The sequence below is a fragment of the Sus scrofa genome, chromosome 9 (assembly GCF_000003025.6).
Source record: "Sus scrofa isolate TJ Tabasco breed Duroc chromosome 9, Sscrofa11.1, whole genome shotgun sequence".
NCBI classification, from domain to species: Eukaryota; Metazoa; Chordata; class Mammalia; order Artiodactyla; family Suidae; genus Sus; species Sus scrofa.
In genome coordinates, this window is record NC_010451.4 from 65,978,358 (window position 1) to 66,003,014 (window position 24,657).

At 52.1% G+C, this 24,657-nt stretch overlaps 1 protein-coding gene across 1 annotated transcript; it reads right to left on the reverse strand.

The window, feature by feature from the left end:
* Positions 1,678 to 23,308, reverse strand: NUAK2 (NUAK family kinase 2). Its single transcript, XM_003357391.4, is given in 8 exon segments — positions 1,678 to 2,891; positions 2,894 to 3,814; positions 4,754 to 4,886; positions 5,672 to 5,791; positions 7,642 to 7,707; positions 8,063 to 8,214; positions 12,611 to 12,731; positions 23,008 to 23,308. Coding segments are annotated over 8 exon segments (1,896 nt in total). The 5' UTR covers positions 23,254 to 23,308; the 3' UTR covers positions 1,678 to 2,754.

Here is a 24,657-nt window from a genome sequence, read left to right on the forward strand (position 1 = left end):
CTGTTGATTTTTTTGTGCATGCTAGCTTGCGTCCATTCAGCAACCTCCTTAAGGCTAAAATCTTCTGTACTGCACCGGGGACATAGCAATGACCCCTGTGTTCCCCAGAGCTTAGCACACAATAGGGCTTGATTCCTAAATGGAGGGAATAAAGGAGCATGGTTAACCCCACATCCAAACTCTATGCTTCTTGAGTAAAGGCCCTCCCCCTTGTGCTTTCCTCATAGAGCCCAGAGCTTTAGCGCTCAGTAGGGCCTCAAAGATAACAGACTGAAATACTCCAGTTGTAGCCCAAGGAGTTTCTTGTTTAGTCTCCCATCTTTTTTTTTTTTTTTTTTTGTCTTTTTAGGGCTGCATCCTCAGCATATGGAGGTTCCCAGGCTAGGGGTCTCATCAGAGCTACAGCTGTCAGCCTACACCACAGCCACAGCAACATCAGATCCCAGCCGTGTCTTCGACCTACACCGCAGCTCAGGCAACACCGGGTCCTTAACCCACTGAGTGAGGCCAGGGATTGAACCGCAACCTCATGGTTCCTACTCAGATTCGTTTCCGCTGCGCAACGATGGGAACTCCCCAGTCTCCGATCTTGATCCCATGGTTGCCTGGCCTCCCTGCTTCTTCTTCCCCAGACTCAGGGGCTTTGCCAGCTCTGCAGATGCAGAGAGGAAGTGCAGAGGTTTCACACCGGCAGGCGCCCATGGCAGGTGGGGGAGACAGGTGTGCCATGGAGCGGGCAGCTGGAGCTGGCCAGGACTGGGGATGTTTGGGGGCCCTCCAACACCACTGGGTGGCTAAGGCATGGGGGAGGGAGCCCGCTTGAAGCCGGAGCCAGCCGGCCGCTGGCCTGCACTTTGTCCTCACCCTCCCTTTCATCCCAGCCCTCTGAGCCCGGGAGTTTCTCAATGGAGCTGGCGTCCAGGGAATGCTCTGCAGGGGGTGGAGAGGGCGGGCAGACGAGGGGGCATTCCTAGCATTCTTTACTTCCTCTAGGAGCCTGGCGGTGGGGGTGGAGGGGGAGCAGCTGCCCTGTGCTGGAGGGAAAGGGATTTCTTATAAAGGCGGTGGGGGTGCCTCTGAGCAGCAGGGGACAGAGCTGGATGGGGGAGGGTGGGAGAAAAGACTGGGAGGCGGGGCTGCACATTTGGCCAAACCCAGTTCTTCCTTTTTTTTCCCGTCTTTTTAGGGCCAAACCTGCGGCATATGGAGGTTCCCAGGCTAGGGGTGGAATTGGAGCTGTAGCCACCGGCTTACTCCGCAGCCACAGCAATGCCAGGTCTGAGCCAGGTCTGCAATCTACACCACAGCTCACGACAACACCTGATCCTTTACCCCTGAGCGAGGCCAGGGATCGAACCTGAGTCCTCAGGAATGCTAGCGAGATTCATTTCCACTGAGCCCCAACAGGAACTCCCAAACCCAGTTCTTTAGCGCTGAAGGCAAGAGAAAATTGAGACCCTCAACCCAGGCTCTCTCCCACCTGTGTGCTCACAAGGGCAGAACTGCTGATGGAGGGATACTGGGGAGCCTTTTGGAGCTAAGAGCTGGGGTTTTGTTGTCTGTTTTTTCCTTAAGGAGCTTCCCTATCTTCTACCTGTGACAGCCAAGGGGAGTATGTGTTACAGGAAAATTCGAAGACCTGCGCCCTACTTCCCCCGAACAAAACCACACAGGCTATTTTCCAATCACCGTTCTGGTTTTTAATGGGGTGGTTCTTTCTAGCCACAGAAGGGAAGAGGGACCATGGAATCAGGGCATGGAGTGAGGAAGCCAGAGACCCCCCAGACAGTGTGATGGGACATGTAGATTTATAAAAGCTCCCCCCTTCCCCTTGATCAGTGGGGAATCACTGCAAATGTATGTGCCTGGACCCAAAACTTACATGGCACAGATTTCCCCAGAACATAGTATTCACCTTAAGGAAAATAATAGGACTCACTTTTTTAAAAACATAAAAATAAATAAGAATATTCTAGGGCCCTGACAGCCCAGAGAAACAGAAACATCCATTCTCAGAAGCAGGAGCAGCTTGGAGGCCAGAGAAGTTCAGAGTCTTTGAGGTCCAAGGTGGGGTCCAGGGGAGTCTGGGCCCCTTGAGATGAAGTCCAATAGCAGCCTGAGGCTTTTCAAGTCTTTTAGATTCATAGCAGCGACTTCAGGAGGCTTGGGCCAGGTTTGGAGGATGGGAAAGGGGAGAGAACCTTTGAGGAAACAGAGGTTGTGTTCTCTTACTGCTCAGAGAAATAAGGAAGGGCACACTTTGAGAGACCATCCCAGGACACCCCTGGGCACATTAGGGGGTGCCGTGTTCCAGTTGCAGTGATTGGTGGGGGCGGGATCATCTATGGAAGGAATTTCCATCCCCACATTGGCAGGAAGACACCATAGACAAAATGTAACTTGTTGCAAGAAGGGAGCTGGGCCCTAAAAGAGGGTTCTTTCCAGATCTCTGTGGCCCTACTGTGTGTACAAGAAACATGCAGCCTGGACTTGGCCACAGGCCTTCCCCTCTTCTACTCTACTTTTTTGGCCCTACTATCTGCTTGGTTCCACGGGGCTGAAGACATTGAACCCTCAATGCACTTCATCTGCCCGCTTCCCACATCAGCTCTCCCCAGGGCTCAAGCGCAGACCATCTCAGCCTTCGGGGCTGAGACGCTGGTCCTGGGAGGCAGGAGGGAAGAAGGTGTTTCCCCTCAGGGTGCAGCCAGCTGCATCTTAAAGCCTGCCCCGATGGGGCGAGGCCCCCCACCCTCAGCTGAACCTGGTGCAGACCCCCAGCGCCTGTTGGTGGGCCTCTGTCACCTCCTGGCAGTCCATCAGGGAAAAGCAGCTCTCCCCCCGGGGGTCCTGTCGCCAGCGCCTCAAGCCCCTGCTTCCCGGGCCCTCGAGGAGGGCTCCTCAAGCCCCATGAGGTTGTCCACAGACACACAGCCCCGCAGTGGGGGCTCGGGGAGCCGTTCGGGCAAGTCCAGCTGGTCAAAGGACTCAGAGGACAGGATGCTGTCCTCACTCACCGCCCCCGAGGGGCGGCTGGCCCGGGCTGGCGGGCCAGGTGAGGCCAGTTGATCCAAAGAGCCGAAGGCGGGGGCTGTGAGTTCCAGGGCTGCGCGGGAGAACTTGCCGTTGTGTTTGAGGATGCCCTTGCGATGGAGCAGCAGCCCTGAGGCTTCGGGGGGCTTGTGTTCCACGGCGTCCCCGCTCACAAACACGTCCCCTGCATCCAGGAGCTCCCCAGACTCACTGGGTTCAGGAGAGGAGTAGTAGCCAGATTCCCGCTGGCGAGACTTCTTGAGGATGCCCTTCTTGGGGAGCAGGGGGGCAGCCTGTCCCGGGCCTGCAGGGACTGGGCTGAGCTCAGGGCCCTCCCTCGCCCCCTCCGAGGAGGTCGATGCCTTCTTCTTGAGAATGCCTTTAGGCAGCTTGAGGTTGCCCCTGCCAGGGCGAGGGGACGCATCAGCAGCTGGGTCCCCCTGGAGAGTCTGGGCCATGTCATTCTCTTTGCGGGACTTCTTGAGCGAATGCTGGCGCTCCAGGCCAGGGGTGAGGCTCCCTGCTCCCGGTGCGTGCTGCTTGAAGAAGCTGCAGACCTTGGCCCCGTTCTCCAGGAGGGGACGGGAGGACCGCCGGAGCCAGTCAGCCATGGAGGCCCGGCCAGAGTCGCTGCTTGGGTGACCTCCCTCGTGCAGAGCCTCCTGCTCCCCGACACGGGTGGCGTAGCCCCAGTTGACCCACCAGTGACTGGCCACATCCTCCAGGGTGGCCCGGCGGGTAGGGTTCACCATTAACAGCCACCGGATCAGGCCACAGGCGTCTAGAAGAAGAAAGATGTAGGCTTATGTATGGGCACCCGCAGCCCTCATCACTGGTTTACCCCCATCTGTGCTCACTCCTGGGTCAGATACACCACTCCCACCTAAGGGTCCATACAAGCCACAGCCCTGGCTAGCTCCCCACGGCCTCTAGCTTTCCTGGATTGACTCTGCCAATTTCCTCTTCCATCCCAGGACCCTCAGGACCATGGTCCCCTTATTATCCATGTTTTTCTAACTTTTTAATTTTTCTTTTGTCTGTTTAGGGCACTCGCAGCATATGGAGGTTCCCAGGCTAGGGGTCAAATTGGAGCTGCAGCTGCAGCCTACCCCACAGCCATAGCAATACCAGATCCGAGCCTCATCTGTGACCTACACCACAGCTCACGGCAATGCCGGATCCTTAGCCCACTGAACAAGGCCTGGGATAGAGCCTGCGTCCTCATGGATACTAATCAGTTCATTTCCTCCAAGCTACCATGATGGGAACTCCCCATTACCCATGTTTTTATGTTACTGTGTATCCTCCTTTGCGCCAATGAAATGCAACCCTCTGAGGGTAGGGACTGCCCAAGAGTAAACCAAGGTTCTTACACCCTCCTTTTTGCCTTCTATGTCATATTTGAAAAGACAAAAAGATTTCTAAGAGCAAGGACAAAAGCAGTAGGAAACGAGACAGTTGCAGCAAAGAGGATCTAAGTTAGACCTTAGGTAGTACTTCCAAATATAATAAAGCATGCCCATAAAGGAAGGAAGAGGTCTCTTCCCTTCCTTGGAGGTCACAGACACAAGAGGCAGAGATGACGGTAGGAGATGGGGTGGAAATTACCCTCATCTACAGCGGGTTGCCCGCCTCACTTTACCGTCACTGCTTAATCTCTGCCTCGGGAATTAAAAGGACACCCAGGGCCTAGATGAGAACACCCATGCTTCTCACTTACCAGAGGGTTTAGGTGGCTGCCTGTAGGCCCCATTGCTGATCTGTTTCACTAGCGTCTTATGGTCCTGCCCATCAAAGGGCATGGAGCCATGCACCAGGATGTACAGGAGAACACCCAGGGACCAGCTATCCACCTGAGGGGGAGAGAGAGGGAGGGAAAATCAGCCAGGGTGTCCTCATGTCACAGGCTGGAGGGTTTCCAGCCTCGCCTTCAAAACCATGGAGAAAGGGGGGGCCCACGTGAAGTCAGAGCCCATGGATCTGAGGACCATCTCCTGCTTTTCTTTTTCGGGCCTCAGCTCCCACATATGGAGGTTCCCAGGCTAGGGGTTGAATGGGAGCTACAGCTGCCGGCCTACACCACAGCCACAGCAATGAGGGATCAGAGCCACATCTGTGACCTACACCACAGATCACGGCAATGCCGGATCCTTAACCTGCTAGGATAACCAGGGATCGAACCTGCAACCTCATGGTTCCTAGTTTGATTTGTTTCTGCTGTGCCACAACGGAATCTGCCCCCACCTCCTTCTATACCCAGGGGCAGGGAGGGTGACACTGCAGAAGGTTCATGGGGAGTGCTGTTGTCAATTGCCTCCCCTGGGAAAGGGAGCCACAAACACAAGGTCAATGACAAGGTCATCCCTTCTGGGTCAGAGTGGGTGGCTGGCACAGATACCACCCGTCCAGGATGGCTGGCTGGGGGCTGGGAAAGGTAAGGGGAATGTGATGGGTGATGGGCACAGAACCAGAATGGGGTTCAGGAGACAAGCTCTCCTTCCAGTTTTGCCGTATTGGCTAGAGAGGGGCCAAGCGCTACTTTAGCAGAGAGGCAAGTTTTGTGCTCCGAGGAAAGGAATAACCAGAAAACTAGCCAGGATTGGAGCCAGGAAAGGGCTGAGGCAGGGCACACACTCACCTCTGGGCCCATGTAGGGCTTCCCATTGACAATCTCTGGCGAGGCATAGAGGGGGCTTCCACAGAACGTCTGCAGGAACTTGCCTTGGTGATAGAGGTTGGAGAGGCCAAAATCTGCGATCTGCAGGATAGGGTTAAACATGGGCAGGGGTCACACCAAGGCCTGGGTTGTCCTGTAGCTCCCGGCCCATCCCTTCTCCAGACCCCAAGGAAACCCAGGCTCCAGCAGAAAGGGTACCCATGCCCCCTACCCCATACTGGGCACCACCAACACAGCCCAGGCCCTGGAAGAAAGAGCTTGTGAAGGCTGTGTCAGCGAGGAGCGCCTAGGCAGAGGTATGGGGGCTCCTGGGTCCTTTCTGCTCCTCAGGTCCCTTTGCTCAGGGTGTCCTGCACACCAGGGAGGCACTCTCCTGCCTAAGCACCAGCCAGCCCACCTCCCCAGCAAGCCTTCCATTGCCCCGAGATCTCCTCCCACGAAGCCCTACAACCTCCAATGGCTCATGGTGGCCCCTGCTTGTCAGTTCTGTCTCCTCATGTTGCCACAACAATAGGCACCCTGTGTTGACCTCCTGTCCCGACCCATCCTGAAGCTCCCAGCACAGGTATGGCTGATGGATGAGACTAATGGCCACTTCTTGACCAAAGGAAGGGTCTACCAGTGGGAGGGGGAGAGCCAACGTCTCATGCCAATGCCATGGACCTCAGAAGCAAGCTACCCCATGACGTGGGCTTGGGCTGCCTTTCCCAGCAAAGGACTCATCTCTCTGCCCACAGCCGGGCAGGAACATGATGGCAGGACTGGGGTCGAAAAGCAATGGGGAAGGCAGAACAAAGGCTATGGCCATGGTTACAGCTCAGGAGAAGGAACCTTCCTACAGCACTTCCTGAGCCCTCTGATAGCCAGGGATAGAGGGCCTTAAGCCCATCTTCTTGCTCCTTGGAGAGCCCCTTCCCCCAGCTCTCCTGAGACTGAGGTCAATGCCCTTCTGCTCTGGACGTCATCACTCTCAGCAGAGAGCTATGTGTGCCCTGGGTGGGGAGGGGCTGTTTATGAACTCTGGCTCCTTCATTTATGGTTTTATTGGCCTCTTATCAAGCAGTTGCCAGTTGAAGCCCATAACGAGGCAGATGATTTGTGCCCATGAGAACGTTCGTGCCTGCCTGGGTGGTGTGGGTTTACTGGCTCTGGTTCCCTCCCCCAGGTCAGCATCAAAGCGAGCCCCACCTAGTCCAGGAATGGCTAAGGAGAAAGAACTCAGTGCCATGGTACCTCAGGGCACAGGTCAGGGGCCACTGAGGAAGGGACGATGACCTGGGTTCGGGAAGATTCTGAGAAAGGTCCAAGTGCAGAGTCAAAGCCCTCCCAGGTCCGGCGGCGGCTGGCCCTTACCAACTCCCCCTTCCAGCCCTGGGATCTGAGTTTATCACATCAACGTGAACGTCTCAGGGCAAAGTTAAACGACGTAGGCATGGGAATTTGGCAGCTGCAGGGAGCTGGCGCTGGAGTGGAAGGTTCTGAAGGGCTGCCTGATGGCAGCAGATTCAAGTGCGCACGCATGTGTGTATGTACATGCGGGCAGGTGGGGAGAACTCAAGCCGTGGCCTCTCCTGGCCAGCCCCAAGGTTGCAAGCAGATGCCAACCCTAGATCTAGATTCCCGTCAGCCTTGTGACATCAAGAACACTGGTCAGGGAGTCCGAAGACTTTGGTTATAACTCAGGCGCAGCCACTCATTAGCCACGGGACCTTGCGCAGGTCATCCCTTATCTTCAGCCCTCAGTTTTCAATCCAAGGAATGAGGTGCTGGAATGGATGATGGCCAAGGTCCCTTCCAGTACCAATATAAATGTCTGAGCTTTTCTCAGCTCCTTCTCGAAAAGTGCTAGAGGCTTAGAGATGCTTGGCTAGGGACAGTGCAGACAGGCTGGGGAGGGGTGTGGGCAGCTTTAAACAAGAAGTAGGGCTCACCTTGATATTTCCATTGGCATCTAGGAGGATGTTCTCCAGCTTGAGATCCCGATGGACAACTCCATTCTGAAAGAGGGAACGAGGAGGGTCAGGGGAAGGTCGCCAAGGAGAGAAGGACATGAGGACCTATCTGGACAGTGACGTGAACACAAAGGGGGCTGCATGGGGGTGAGTGCAGGTGGCCCGGGATGCCCATCTTTACTGGCACCTCATATAACAAACTGTGAGTCCTTCCACCCCCGGTCAAGAGACGCAAAGCTAGAGACACCAACATGCCCTGGGCTGAGTCCAGAACGGAGTCTTGCCTCTGCTCTGTCTCCCTGTGTGATCCTGGATGAATCGTGGAATCTCTCTGGTGCAAACCAGCCCCTAAGCCCAGGGGCCACCCCCTCAGCCCAGGGCCGGGCAGGTGGCTGCTCACCTGGTGGCAGTAGTGCACAGCGGAGACGATCTGCCGGAAGAAATGGCGGGCCTCGCGCTCGCTGAGCCGCTGCCGCTCGATGATGTAGTCGTACAGGTCCCCCCGGCTGGCGTACTCCATGACAATCACGATCTTGCTGCTGTTTTCAAATACTGGGGCACAGCAGGACAGGAATGTCAGGCCCCTCCAGAGTGCACTGCCCCCCACTGGGGACCACATACGCCTCCCTGGCCCCAAACCAGATAGGACCTCCCTGCAGAGAAATCCATTCAGGGGCAAGACGGCGGCCTGTGACGTCCCACACCTTCCAGTGGCAACGAGTTAAAGCCAAGGGGACTGGCTTATCCTCCCTCTCCTTGAAAGTTCAGGCTTTAGAGGATTTTTGTGTTGTGTGTAGCTTAGGCACCACTATTTCTATTTATTTATCTTTTATTTCTTTTCTTTTTTTTTTTTTTTTTTTTTTTTTGGTCTTTGTGTCCTTTTTAGGGCTGCACCAGCAGCATATGGAGGGTCCCAGGCTAGGAGTCAAATTGGAGCTGTAGCCACCGACCTACACCACAGCCACAGCAATGTGAGATCCGAGCTGTGTCTGCAACCTACACCACAGCTCGTGGCAACGCTGGATCCTTAACCCACTGAGCAAGGCCAGGGATTGAACCCGCAACCCCACGGTTCCTAGTCGGATTCGTTAACCACTGCGCCATGACGGAAACACCCCTATTTATCTTTTAATTTGCTTATTAAAATTATAGTTCGATTTACAATGTGGTGCCAATTTCTGCTGTACGGCAAAGTGACTCAGTTATACAAGGATTCTTTTTTTTTTTTTTTCTCCTTTTAGGGCCTCACCCTTGGCATACAGAAGTTCCCAGGCTAGGGGCTGAACTGGAGCTGCAGCTGCCAGCCCTCACCACAGCCATAGCAACACCAGATCCAAGCCTCAACCATAATGCAACACAGGATCCTTAATGCATTGAGCAAGGCCAGTGATAGAACCTGCATCCTCATGGGTATTAGTTGGATTCTTAACCTGCTGGACCACAATAAGAACTCCTCAGTTACACAGGGATTCTTAAAACTACCCTGCACTTGGAGTTCTGTGGTGCAGTGGGTTAAGGATCTCGCATTGTCACTACAGTGGCTTGGATCGCTGCTGTGGCGTGGGTTTGATCTCTGGCCTGGGAACTTTCACTTGGTGAAGGTACAGCCAAAAAACAAGCAAACAAACAAACCCAAAACCTACCCAGCACTTAGAGATTATCATACTAAGTGAAGAAAGTTAAAGATAAATATAGTATGATAATATGGAATCTAAAAAAATGACACAAATGAATTTATTTACAAAACAGTAATAGACAGAGTTCCTGTTGTGGCTCAGTGGTTAACAAACCTGACTAGGATTCATGAGGTCTCGGGTTCGATCCCTGGCCTTGCTCAGTGGGTTAAGGATCTGGCGTTGCCGTGAGCTATGGTGTAGGTCACAGATGTGGCTTGGATCCTGAGTTGCTGTGGTTGTGGTGAAGGCTGGCAGCTGCAGCTCCAATTCGACCCCTAGTCTGGGAACCTCCATATGTCCTGGGTGAGACCCTAAAAAGACAAAAGACAAAAAACTCAAGAAAACAAAACAGAAATAGACCCACCCACAGACATAGAAAACAAACACAGTTACCAAATGGGGAAGGGGTGGGGTAAGGATAAATTAGAAGTTTGGGATTAAAATATACATACTACTACATATAAAATAGATAACCAGCAAGGACCCACTGTATAGCACAGGGAACTACACTCAATACCTTATAATAACCTATAATGGAAAAGAACTTGAATATACATATGTATATATATACATAATATGCATATGTATGTATTCACTTTGCTATACACCTGAAACTCCACCACATTGTAAATGAATTACATCAATAAAATTTTAAAAAAACCTACCCTATAAATTCCGAGACATCGCTGGATGCCTAGGAAATGTCAGGCTGTCTTGTTTGGAATCCAGTACTTTTTCACCTTGTGACTTTGGGCAAATCTCTTCTAGCTACATGAGTAAGAACATAGGTCTGGGATTTGAATCCTGGCCCCATCACTTACTAGGTACGTGCCTGTGGGCAGTTATTCAACCACTGGGCCTCATTTTCCTCATTTGATGAGGGATAATCACAGCAACCTCACAGGACTGGGGTGGGAAATAGAGAAAGGTGAGTGACAGCTCTCAGGCTGGCTGAGCAAGCTAGTGTAAGGTCTGATACACACGCACGCGCTCAGCAGAGGGTACCTACTGATATATTTATTCTCAGCATCCTTATGCGTAAAGCTGAAAAATAATGCCTACAATAATGCCTTGTCTTAAGGATCAGAAGAGGGATAAAAGTATATAAAAGTAGTCTGTAAACTGTAAAGTACTGTGGAGTGCTGAGCTAGTCATCACCCTTAATATCTCTTTCTAGAGGATCCTGGCTGGGGCCTTGTATGCAGAAACAATCAATAAATATTTCATGATTAATTGGCTGGACTCCTGGCAGTCAGCCTACTCTAGCTGGCTCATCTCCATGTGTGGGTGGGGCCCTTCTGCCACCTCAGGTCGTGTCTTGCCTCCTGGAAAAGTAGGGAATGGCTGGTTTACCAAACTGGCCCTTCAGCTGGGTGTGTGTCCAAACATGCATGTCTATGACATTGCATCTTTGTGTCAAACGGGTCCTATGAGTTTGGCTTGCTCAGCCAGCTCCAGAGCAACTGTCTAGCCTGTAAGCAGGGGCTGAGAGAGGAGCCTTCTCCCAAGAGGAGTCCTAGCTCCCAGGCAACTGGATCCATGGCCAAGAGGACTGTGCTTTTCCCCAGGGGAGCATGGGGGCCCAGGGGTGCCTAGCTGAGGCTCCACCCCTCTGGTTCTCTAAATCGCTGTAGGGTGTGTGCAAACTTTGTGCCATGACACTGGGGGTCAGGAGCCAGCCAGGGCACATTCTGGAGGGCAGCTAGGTTAAAGATCAGTTTCGGGGACTGGAGCCCCCAGTCCCTATCTCTTGAAGGCTGTGGACGGGATGGATCTGGGGGAGCCCTGCCAGATACACAGTAACTGTGATGCCCCAGCATCTGCTGAATCTGAAGGTGCAGTAGGTAGAAGTTACATCCTAAGCAGCAAAGCTCAATTCTCAGCCTTAGCCCGAGATATGCGTGTGGGGAAGAATGCACGCATACACGCGCACACACAGCCCAATCACCAAGTTTGGCTTAACCCATACTCTGCCATCTGCCTATTCTTCAGGGAGCGAGTGAGGGGGATACTTGGAGATACACAATTAGTTTTCTCAGCCACTTGCCTGGGCTTCTTGTGGGACAGGCTCAGACCATGGGGTCACTTCAGTGGCTCTGCCCTTAGGCTTCCTCTAAACAGAACACAAGAGAGGAGACCTCTCTTTCTTCCCACCAGGAATATTCAGACTGAAGGCGAAGCCATAGGCTCCCTCCTCTCCCTCCTGCTGCTCCTCTGCCCTTCCCTGCTTCCTGTCTAACTGATATTATGTAAAAGCTGGAATCAGACAGGTGTGTGGGAGGCTGCCTCTCCTTTTTCCTCCTCACCCTCTCTTGCTCACTTTTCTGTCGGGGTCACAGGGAACAGGGCAGCTGGAGTAGAAAGGCAGCACTGATGTCAGAGAGAGAGGAGGCTGAAAGATGCGGAGAGGTAGGAGCCAGCCCCGTGGGAATGATTCAGAGGACAGGAGGCCTGGCTCTTGGGATGTACGAAGAAACATAGGGAGTTCCCATCATGGCTCAGTGGTTAACGAATCCGACTAGGAACCATGAGGTTGCAAATTCGATCCCTGGCCTTGCTCAGTGGATCCTGCGTTGCAGTGGTTGTGGCGTAGGCCGGCAGCTGTAGCTCCGATTTGACCCCTTGCCTGGGAACCTCCATATGCAGAGGATGCGGCCCTAGAAAAAGACCAAAAAGAAAAAAGAAAAAAAGAAAAAGAAAAATAGCACCCACGCACGCACCTGAGGCAGGTGTAAGCCTCTATATGTTTCAGCCTCCCCCAGCCTCCTAGGATCTCCTTGGTTTAGGGAGGCAGCATTCAAGTATAGAAGAACTAACAGGAAGTTCCCACATGAGTTAAGGATCTGACTTGACCGTGACACAGGCTGCAACTTTGATGTAGGTTCAATCCCGGGCCCAGGAACTTCCACATGCTGCAGTTGCAGCCAAAAAAAAAAAGAAAAGAAAAGAAAAAAGAAGACCTAACAACAAAAATGCCTACAATCTGTGGAATTCCCCCCATGAGCTGAGCACTGGGTGATATTTAAGTTCCAACAACCTTGTGATACAGGAGGGATTATCCCATTGTACAAATGAGGAACTGAGGCCCAGAGACTACGTTAAATTAGTTGCCCGAAGTCATAATGCTGGGTTTCAAACCCAGCTTTTGCCAAACCCTAAAACCTGTGTCTTTTTTATTTCTTTGGATCATCTGTTCTGACTGCACGTGCGCACGCACGCACACACACGCATACTCAGCTTCGAGTTCAACTTCTAATGCTCTGCCTCTGTACCTTCATGGATGGCAATGATGTGGGGGTGGTTGAGTGACGACATGATCTCAATCTCTCGCCGAATGTGCATCAGATCTTGCTCATCTTTGATTCTGTCTTTCCGGATTGACTTGATGGCCACCTGAGAACAGAGAATGCAGGAGAGTGAGGTCTGGCAGGTAAAGGTGTCGCTGAGGACGCTCTGGGAGCCCTGACCCTGGTGATCTGCCTTGCAGATGCTACAAAGGCCACAGGACGCACACAGAGAAGCCTCTCCATCCTTCACTGGGGTGGGTGGCAGAGAAGCTGGAGAGCACCCTCCGTAGAGAAAGGCCTCCCCTGAGTCAGGTGCAGTTTATGGAGCAGGAAGGAGGAGGGAGCAATGACCTTATTCAGAGTGAAGAAGGTAGATAACAAGCTGAATTTTTAAAGCTTTATGATTCAAAGCAAATTTGCATACTCCACTGCCAGGAAAGGATAGGGCTATTATTTTTATTTCTTTCTTTTTTTGTCTTTTTAGGCCCCTGGAAGTTCCCAGGATAGGGGTCGAATCAGAGCTACAGCTGCCGGCCTATACCACCCGAGCAGTGTCTGCCACCTACACCACAGCTCACAGCAACGCTGGATCCTCAAGCCACTGAGCAAGGCCAGGGATTGAACCCCAGTCCTCATGGATGCTAGTTGGGTTCATTAAACCACTGAGCCACGACAGGAAATCCACCGGATGCTGAGCACAGCACCTGGCACACAGTAGGCGCTGACCAAATAATCATTGGTTGCAGCGGACAATGAACTGGCCCTTGCAACCACTCTGGGGAGGTAGACATGGAAGGCCTCGTCACCCCCACTTCCAGGTGAGGAAGCTGGTTCCTAGAGAGGCTAAACGACCTGTTCAAAGTCACACAGTCACTCACTGGCACAGGCTGGGTTGCACAACTGACCACCCGATCCTGTGTCTGGTATTTTTTCTGCCACAGCATTCTCATTTGCTACAAACCCTCTCTGGCTAAAAGGTGGAAAATAACCCAAATATCCATGAACAGATGACTGCTCAGACAAGATATGGTTTATTCATACAATGGAATATTAATCAGCCATAAAAGGGAATGAAGTATTGATATAAGCCCCATGTGGATGAACCTTGAAAACTTTGCGCTCAGTGAAAAAAGCCAGACACACAAGGACAAGTATTGTACAATGCTACTTATAGGAAGTAACTAGAATAGGCAAATGCGTTGGACAGAAAGAAGAGTGGCTACGAGGGCTGGGGGTGGGGAGGTAGGGGGTTATTGTTTAATGCATACAGAGCCTCCCTCTGAGATGATGAAAAGGGTTATGATGAAAAGGGTTTGAAGATGCATAGTGGTGATGCCGTACCACACTCTGAATGTACTGAATTGTCCCCTTACAATGATTGAAATGGTAAATTTTAGCTTATATATGTTTTACTGAGTGCACACACACAATATCACCCAAAAAGGTCATTTGAAAAGTGCCAGTTTCTTCAGTCAAGGTCTGTGATGTCTCTTCTCCAACCAACAGACCAACAAGACAATTAAACAGAGTTCTCTGGGCTTTGTTATTTTGTCTGCAAAGGTGAAAAAGCCATATAAGGAGTCAACTCTCTGGCTGGTATCTGTGGTGGGTTCAGGAAGGGTGGGGTGAGGCAAAAGGAAGTGGAGAAAGAACTGCCAAGAAGCAGTTTGAAGCGGCGCTCTTAGAGACGAGGCGGCTCGCCCCTTTGTCTGTTCCGCGGCTTTCTGCAGCCGTGGGAGCCGAAGACCAGCAGTGTACATTGTGTGTGTGGGAGACACTGCGTGGGGAGTCAGAGGCCCTGGGCCCTCCAGGCTCTGTGGCTGTTCTCGAGGGCAGGGCCTCAGTTTTCTTTTCCGTGACATAAACAGGCTGGACTACGCCTTCCGAGGTCCTTTCCCGGCTCTGATTCTGTGAAATGACCATATACACGCCACGGGGCTGCAATGCCGGCATCAGGTGCTGGGCGGGGATGGGGCGGCGTCCCAGGGCTGGTCAGTTCCTGACAGGTCCCGACCGAGAAAACGAAGGGTAAATACAAGACTTCGCCTTTAGGAGAGCCGGGCAGGGTATGAGAACTTGGAAGGCGCGGGCGGAGGAAAACAGCTCCTCATTGATTTCCCAGGAGGGTTTGCCTCCCCTCGAGGTTCAAAAGGAGACACACAAAAGCAACCCAGGGCCCAAGGGGCGGGGCGTCTAATCCCCCTTTCAGAGGGCTCTGGAGGCAGACAAAGGCTTCCGGCTCTGGGACTGCGGGCCTGCGGGCCTGTGGGCCTGTGTCCCCCTCGGACAAGAATGCGGAACAGCCGGAACAGCCGTAATCCCGTAAGAGGCGCAGCTCACAATGCCCCGGGCCCGGTCACCCCGGCAACGGGCCAGGGATGGCGTGGCCTCCGCCCCGCTCCTGCCCTGGAGCTGCATCCTTGAAAGAGGGGAGGCCCGGCTCTCTCCCGCCCCCTGCGCGGGGCCGACAGGACAATGGCAGCAAGGAGGGACGGTCACCATACCTCCTGGGCAAGCCCCCCGAGAGGCCCACGCTTGCAGCTGCAGGGGCCAGACTGGACCCCAGGCGCTCTCTTCACGCCCCGCACCCCTTCTGTTCCAAACCACCCCAAGAGCTAAACAGAAAAATCCCTGGCTTAGAATCGGACAGGGGGTGGCGATGGGGCGGAGGGGCTTAAATGCTCCCCCACCTCTGAGGAATTGACCTGGAGCTTGGTTCCCCAACAACTTTCCATACATTTTTCTCTCCCTGAAGGGCAGATTTTACGGACTAGTTCTTTCTAAATTCTTTCTTTTAAAAATTCTTTGTTTTAAAAACCAGACAATAGATAAAATACCATGAGCTCTTCAGATAAAGGGCCATAAAAATTGAATTAATAGACAGTAAAAAAAAAAAACAAAACACCATATAAAACACATACCTAGATAATGAAACAAATATTTAAGAGCCTAAAATACACAAGTATGCAAACACAAGGCATATCTTGGATGTACAGTTGTGTACACATAAACATATACAATGAGATAAATCATCATAGGCTAGGGGGCATAGCTCTAAAGGAGACAAGGACGAAAAGAAATGAGGTTTCAAAACAAATAAAGGGCTCTGTGAAATGCTACGAGTCCCTGCGTGGGTAGAGAGTATACAGGTTGAACCCTGAGATCCCTTTCTTTCAACTCTGGAAGCTTATGATTTTATTTTATTTTATTTTTATTATTTTGGTTGGTTTTTTTTTGTTTGTTTTGTTTTCATCTTTTTAGGGCCGTATTCTTGGCATAAGGAAGTTCCAGGCTAGGAGTCTAATCAGAGCTGCAGCTGCCAGCCTATGCCACAGTCACAGCAACACAGGATCCAAGCCAAAGCCTGTGACTACAGCTCATGGCAATGCCAGATCCTTAACCCATTGAATGGGGCCAGGGATTGAACCTGCATCCTCATGGATACCAGTCTGGTTCATTTACCACTGAGTCACAACGGGAACTCTGTGGAAGCCAATGATTTTAAATCACAATTGTTCATCCTCAATGGACAGTTCCATCCTCCTGCAAGCTCAGGCTCAGGCCTCAGAGGACAAGGTCAAGGACCACTGCCCCACCCCACCCCCTTTGTGTTAGGTCTTAGGAGACCACAGCTTGGCTGGCACTTGCCAGGAAAGAAACAAGTTAAGGTCATCATGCCGCCACCAAGTCACCAAGCAGGTGGCAGACAAGAAGAGTAGGTGCCACTGCCTTGGTGGGGCTGGGCCACTGTCCCAGTCTTACTGGAAAGGCTTGAACTATCTGCTGATGAGCCTGTCAAAGTGCATGAGATACAGCAACAGCTTAGGCTTAGAAGGAGCTCAGTGCACTGAGAGCATTCAACAACTGTTGACTGGTGAACACAAATAAATATTTATTGGTTAAGCCATTGGGCTGATCCCTGACTGATGGGACCGGTGCCCAGATGAGATTTTCTGCCTTTCTTCTGAGGAATGGGTGGAGAGTCAACCTTGTTTATGAGAACTCATTTTGAGGGAACTTTGTTCTCCTCTTCAAGATAGTTGAGCAACCATATTCTCTAGAATAAAAATACGGTGACTAGAGGAAAGGAGGCGAAAAGCAGTGACTGAATGGATCACCCAGAGTTAGGAAAGGCCACGGGCCTGGGAACCGTCCTGGTTCTTCCCATACAATTTTTTTTATGGACACACTATGAGGCATATGGAATTCCTGGCTAGGGATTAAATCTGAGCTGCAGCTGTGACCTATGCCTCAGCTGCAGTAACATCAGATCCTTTAACCCACTGTGCTGGGCTGGGGATTGAACTCACACTGCCGCAGAAACCTGAGCTGTGGCAGTTGGATTCTTTTTTTTTTTTTTTTTTTTTTTGTCTTTTTGCTTTTTCTAGGGCCGCTCCTGCGGCACATGGAGGTTCCCAGGCTAGGGGTTGAATCAGAGCTGTAGCCACCGGCCTATACCACAGCCACAGCAACGCAGGATCCGAGTCGCACCTGCGACCTACACCACAGCTCACAGCAACACTGGATCCCCAACCCACTGAGCGAGGCCAGGAATCGAACCCGCAACCTTATGGTTCCTAGTTGGATTTGTTAACCACTGAGCCACGACAGGAACTTCTGCAGTTGGATTCTTAACCCACTGCACCATAGTGGGAACTCCCCCATATAATTATTAATGGTGCCCCATTCACTCTCCAGTGTTTTCAAGTTGAGACATATGACTGCCCTATTCAGAAAGAACAGGAAACCTAGGCACAACAGTGACAAGATAAATGTGACCACCAGGTCCGTAGAGGGGTGTCAAGAGCCCAGGTAACGAATCTTTATTTGCCCCTTTGGAGCTATGCAACTCAAGACAAGTCACTTAAGTGATCTGGTTAACCGGTCTGGTTTGTTTTAACGTCTTCATCTGAAAAATAAAAAGGCGTTTATTCTCTAAACATTTGCTGAACGCCTACTGTGTGTCTGGTGCTATGGTGGGTGCTAGGGATTAGGACAAAAATTGGACAGTCCCTGAGCCCAACCCTCGCTCCGGTCTAGTGTAATGAACATGCCAGTGGAGGTCCATCGCCTGCCCAGGGGCTCCAGGAGCCCTGGAGAGCTCCCTTTGCCTGGAGGAGCAGGGTGAACCACCGCTGGGGGAAAACTTCGTTTTAGATTTTGAAGGAAGAGTGGGGTTGGTCAAGCCAATTCCCATTACCTCTAGGGCAGGCCTTCGGTGAGGGGAAGTGTGCAACCAGGGCATTCCAGGCAGAGAGAAATGTTTGCGCACAGGCCAAAGGAAAGGAACCCTTCATGAATTTGCAAGTTAGGATCTCTTAAGCTCTCTTCCAAACTCTAGACTTCTCTGCTGAGCTTCTTCAGAAATGGGTGCTATGCCAGGAAAGTGCTAGCCAAGGATTATTATAATGGGCTTGTTTGGAGGCCCCATACTATGCCTGTGTTAACCTGCCAGAGCAAAATTCCTATTGATGCTAGCCTAGGGATTTTCTTGCTCCTGTGGCCAGAGTGCTGGAAAGCAGGGCTACTTTCCTATTCCGCCTTGCAAATGGCAAACACTGAAGGCCAGAAAGGTGACGCTTCCCAGGCCCCCCAACACATCAAGGCAGTCAGGATCCAAGACGGAGGAGTGTCTGTCATCTCAGAAGACAAAAGTGCCTTACAAAGATGCTCTGCCCTGCCTCCAGCTCCCTGCCTCCTACCTCTGAAGAAGGGAATGCCTCCACTGTCTGCTGTGGGCCAGGCTGGGCAGTACCACTAGCCACCCTCATCCCACTTACAGATATGGAGACACGGCGGAGAGATGGGTGCTGGGGCTCAACTAGTTAGACACTGCCTCCTCAACCCCCAGGCCCTGCAGGAACTCAGATCAAGAATAATCTGGGAGATCCCGTCTTGGTGCAGCAGAAATGAATCTGACTAGGAACCATGAGGTTTCGGGTTCGATCTCTGGCCTCGCTCAGTGGGTTAAGGATCCAGTGTTGCCGTGCGTGAGCTGTGATGTAGGTCACAGACATGGCTGGGACCTGGTGTTGCTATGGCTCTGGCGTAGGCTGGCAGCAACAGCTCCAATTCGACCCGAAGTCTGGGAATCTCCATATGCCACAGGTGCAGCCCTAAAAAGACAAAAAAAAAAAAAAAAAAAAAAAAAAAAAAGAATAATCTGGATTCAACAGAGGATGGCAGAGAGGTCTTAGAAAAAGATCTATAGACACTCATTTCAGGTGCTGGGAGAGAGAGTACCAGCTGGGCATCCCTGGTCATGGCTATCGCCCTGAGTTGGAGCCAAGACCCTTGACTCTTTTTTTGGCCTTTCAAAGAGAAGCTGCCTCTGGGAGGCAGGGCAAGGAGCTGGAGGATGACCCATTTAGATAACGGAGAGTTTGGGCTGGGCTGGCCTGGGCTTGGCAAAGTGGGGATGGCCCTGATGGGGTGGGAGTGGTTCACCATCTCACCAAGCCTGCCAGAAAACCAGGGAGGGAGCAGGAATGAGCTCAAAGGGGGTCTGAGCCACCTCCCCTAAACCCCATGCAGTGTCCACCCCCTCTTTGCCAGCCTCCTTCCCACTCAGCCAGGTCGCTGGGCAAGGCGCTTCCCCGTCCAGCCCTCTTGTGTGGTTTAGCAAGAGCCCAAGGACAAGAGTCGCCTGCAGCTGGAGACTCCCTCCCTGCCACTGAGCAGGCAGGTGCAGGAGAAGCCGCAAGGGCAGCGTCATGCAGAAGAGGCTGTTGGCTGCTGGCCAGGCAGGAGCTCTTCTCTGGATCAGGAGCTGAAGGAGAGCCTGGAACTCTGAACAAAGCAGAGACCAAAGTGGTTTGGCTTGGGGAATTCCAGCATGGCCCATTCAACCGTCCAGAGCAGGACAGACTCTGGAGGGACTCTCCCACTACCTCACCCCACCCAAAGAGGGAGGGTAGCACCTCGACAAAGCCAGCCTTGCCGGGGTCATAAACCTGTGTGTCAGTTACTATGCTGAGTACTTGCATATGTTATCTTATTTAATCCTATGAGAACCCCACGAGGTAGGAATTATTATAATCCCCACTTTACAGATGAGGAAACTGAGATATGGACAGGTCACAAGGCTACGGAGCAGGAGAGCCAGGATTTGGACGGCTTGCACGCTGATGCTGAGCTGAGCAGTCTTCCTGACAAAGTCTGAGCCTCTAATGTACTGTATAGTTCACCCACTCAGGATCCCTCAAGAGAGTCAGTGTGCATGTGGGGGTGGGGGCTGTTCCCTGTGGCTCCTCCCACCCTCAGCGTGCCTGGAGCTCTGGGAAAGGCAGTCTGTTGGAATGACAAAGCACACTGGCAAGCCTGGGCTCAGCTCAAAGCCAACTCCCAGACTCGGTGTTGGTCATCTAGTGCCTGCGGTGCTCAAGTCAGCAGCTTAGGTTGCAGGCTTGCCATTCACCAGCCATAGGACAAGTCACCTGCCTTCCCTGGCCTCAGTTTTCCCATCTGTCAATGAGGGAAGCAGACTCTCAGTCATTCTCAAACATTCTAAAATCCCATGTAGCCATCCAATGTATAAATGAGACAGTAGCACCCCTGCCCATTTGGCTTCCCCTTATGCTCCTTGTGGAGGTAAGAATAACAGGCAGGAGTTCCCGTTGTGGCTCAGTGGTTAACGAATCTGACTAGGAACCATGAGGTTTTGGGTTCGATTCCTGGTGTTGCTCAGTGGGTTCAGGATCTGGCGTTGCCATGAGCTGTGGTGTAGGTTGCAGATGCAGCTCGGATCCCATGTTGCTGTGGCTGTGGTGTAGGCCAGTGGCTACAGCTCCGATTTGACCCCTAGCCTGGGAACCTCCACATGCCGCGGGAGTGGTGCAAGAAATGGCAGAAAGACCAAAAAAAAAAAAAAAAAAGAATTCCAGGCAGACCATCCTAAAGGCCTTTGTAGACTCCACCACTGCAGGGACCCCAGCAGGTGTTTTTCGTTTGAGGGGGGAGGCGTGGTCAGGAGAGCTACAAGAATCACAAGAGGAAATGTCATCTGGATACCAGGAACGTCCTCCGAGCTAGCAGATCCAGAGCAAATATTTGTTTTTCCTTTAATGCCCTCCTGGAGCAGCCATTAGTCCTGCCCGCCCGCCCCTCCCTCTAGACAATCCCATCTGCCCCTGATAATCTCATCTGGGCAAGGCTGGGGATAGGAAATGTAGCGGAGAGAAAATGGGATGGAAGACACCCCACCCCGCAGGCTTTCCTCTGAACCTAGTCCCCCCTCAACAACCTCCGTTCACTTTGAGGGAGGTGGTGGGCTGCTCCCACACCCCGTCCCCCACTGAAGATCCCAAGGCACCAGGTGGGTCCCTCTTCAGGGAGAAGAGTGAAGAGGCAGGAATGGGGGTGGGGTGGAGAAGAGGACTCCTCCCCAGACTGAGAAAACATGAGGGTTGGGAGCTGCTCTCCAAGGAGGAGGGAGACCCTGAGCAGATTCCCAGCAGAAGTATGGCAAGGTTGCGGGGGGTGGGGTGGGGGCACGTCTATGGATCAGGGAGCTTTAGGGCAGGTTCCCACTCCTACTGGTCTTGGCTCCCTGTGTACAAGTGGCCAGAGAGCACCTTCTGAATTCTCTCTGTTCTGATGTAATAAGAGCTGGAATCCCTGCCTACAGCCAATGAGGTTTGAAAACTGAAAGCTGGTTTCTCTCACTCCAGAATCAATGAGATCTCTCTTTTTCTCTCTCCCTCACTCTCTCTCTCTCTCTCACTCACACACACACACACACACACACATGCAGCGACCTAGGTCAAGAACTCAGTGGGATTTCTGAACTTCAGTCTCAGTTTCCAGGCCATCCCAGTTCCCCCAATCCAGTCTGTCCCCCAAAAGAGGCACAAGCCACAAGCAGTTATCCTCCAGCTGAGCCCCTGACAAAGCCTGAGCCCAGCAGTCTCAAGCCTGGAGCCTGACGAGGCCCTCACACTTTATAGAAAGGGAATGAAAAGGAAAGCCAGGAAGTACATGATTGCCCAATAGCTGTAACCTGGCAGCGGGCAACTGGGGACTGTGCCAGGCGTTAGCAGGAAAAACATACTCGGTCCTATTGATGGGGCCATAATCCAGTCTCCTTTCCCCAGAGTCCACTCTCCTTCGCCAATGAAATGACTTCTCGAATTTCAAACCAGCTACTGGCTGCAAAAGCAAACAATCTGGGGAGGTGACTGCTGCCATAGCTGATAAGGCAAACCATGGCCACACACACGGGCACACACACATCCAGGCACATCTCACACCCAGCATGCAACTGGATTTGGCAAAACAATCCCTAAACCACCTGCCCTAAAAGCCTTGTTATAATATAGATGATTTGGCCCCTTCCAGACCTTCTGAGTAAAATCCTCTGAGCGTGGAAGCAGGGAATTATTAAACAAGCACCCATGTGATTCCTGTGTACATAAACTCAAGTTTGGGAACCACTGTTAACTTGGTGAAACTTGCCATCCTTTCAGGGCTGGCCTTCTTTTCCAGATATAAATATCAGTTCTCAATCTCAGGAACAATTTAAATTCATATTTGTATCTCATTCGGTCCTCATAAGCATCCATGACTGAGACTATTTTATTTCATTTTTGCAGAAGGGGAAACAAGCGCATAGAGATAAAGTGAATTGCTCACAGAATATATACACCCCCTCCAAATTAATAAGACATATACCTGAAAAGGCCCCAGTCCCAAAGGTATCCTGAGGCGCACAGTGGACTTTGCACCAGAGCTTGGTTTCATATTCTCAGAATTAAAAACCCATCATAATGAAAGTTGGACTCAGTCTTAAAGCTGGAAAGGGCCTAAAGGTCAAATTCACTAGCACCCCCTGATGGGGTGGTGGTGTGTGGGGGGTAATCTCCATAGTGTGCTGGGCTGCGGAACTATCCACACTTAATTGAGGAATTAGTTACCTCATTCATGTACTCAACGACACACTTTTACTAACCTCCTTCTAAGATCAGGTGTTTTCTACTTCCTTTCCCATCCCAGTCTATTGGATAGATAGTCTGTTACCAGCAAAAATTCCACTTAAAACCCATTTTCGTTCTTTAGGAGCTTTCTCATCCCAAGACAGAACACTATTCCTCGTCCTCTATGCGCCCCGCCTCACTCATTTGGCAATCATCATATGCTGAGCTGTTGGGGTTCTCAGGTCCATGACCATTAGCACTGCAATATCAGAGAGAAGAACTACAGCGGACACCACCAGCAACCCATACACATACGCAACCTTGGTGCAGTAAAGACAATGCGGGCCCCTCCACGGAGCAAGGCACTAGCCTTCGTCCCACCCTCCATCACCCTCCGCTGGCGGCCAAGCCCCGAGACCCCAAGAGCCCCGGAGCCCGGCACGGCGCGCCGGGACAGGGAAGTGCACTTACCAGGCGCCCCGAGCTCTCCCGAGCCTTCTTCACTTTCCCGTAGGTACCCTTGCCCAGGGTCTCCAGGAACTCGTAGCGGTGTCTCAGGTTGTGCTTGTGGTGGTGCCGCTTCACCGCCTGCTTCTTCATCAGGGGTTTGGGCGATTTGAGGAGCCCGTCGGCCAAAGGCCGAACAAGCTCCGCTGCCAGGGCAGCGGTGGCCGAGGGACCCGGGCCGAGGCGCCGGGGGAAAGCCAAGGACTCCATGGCGAGCAGGTGAGCGAGGGCAGAGGGGGAATTGGCTGCACGGGGAGAGGTAGAGCTGGGGAACCCGTCTTACACCCCGGCCGGGAACCCACGGCCACACCAGCGCGCACGACCAGGCGCCGCATTCCAAGTTGTTATAAACGCCCCAAGCCGGAGGCTCTGGCCACGCCCCCCAGTGTCCATCCATTGGCCAGTTCCCTTCTGCGTGTAACCAGGGCCGCCCACACTGGCTTCCCTGGCTCCGGCCACGCCTCCTCCCCTCCGCGCCGCAGGGAAAGGTGTCAATGGAGCCCCGCCCACCTGGGCCCCTGAGGGGCAGGCAAAGGAACAGTGGACAACAGTGGCGGCTACTCGGAGGGGGGGAGGGGAGAGGCTACTGCTGTTGACGCTACTGGGGTCCGGAACCTTTGAGGGCCCCTGAAACTGCTCTTGCTTCTGAGAACCTCTTGGTCCTGGTTAGAGCCACCTGTTCCCCTTCTATTTGCTGTTCTCAGTTAGCAAGGGGCAATATGACAGTACTAGAAGTCTCCAACGTGTTTCTCCGTTCTGAGAGCTTTGCTTCTTTCTAGCAGAAATCTATACAGTCACTTAACCACTTGGATAAGGCCATAAGGAGGAAGGAGGGACGGAATGGGATGGAGACAGACTGCAGTCAAGAGGAAGGGCTGATGGAGAGCTGTTCCAGGGTTCTTGAGTTCACCTCTCCTCAGTTGGATCAACCTTAATTGTATCCCCAAAATGTGGTTCCAAAAAGTACTTCACCAAAGAAGGCTTCTAGGGCTGAGTAGAAGTACCAAATTCTCAAAATGTGGTAGAATTTATGAAATGTTGGAAGGAGGTAGAGAGAGCCAAAAGGAGATATTTATTCATTGCTATGTTTGTTTTTTTTTTTGTCTTTTCAGGGCCACGCACACAGCATATGGAATTTCCCAGGCTAGGGGTTGAATCTGAGCCACAGAGGCTGGCCTATACCACAGCCCTGTGGGATCTGAGCCTTGTCTTTGAGCTACACCACAGCTCACAGCAACACCGGATCCTCAACCCACTGAGCAAAGCCAGGGTTTGAACCTGCATCCTCATGGATACTAGTCAGGCTTGTTACTGCTGAGCCACGATGGGAACTCCGGGAAACATTTAAAAAATACAATACACTCCTCCTATACAACTTGTGTTGTTAAACCAGTAAATAGCTGCCCACCTAAGTTTTTCTTTCTGTGGTTTTGGAGCCAGGTAGATCATGAGGTGTGGCTTGGTTTTTAAGACCTGGGGCAGAATCCCCAGGTCCAGAATCCCCATTCTGAGTGTCATTTAGAGTGAAATGAGAATATCCGTAGGCTCCCCTTCTTCCTTTAAATGTGGAGAGTGTGGGGAGAAAGGAACATTTCTCCTTGAGGCTTCATGGTA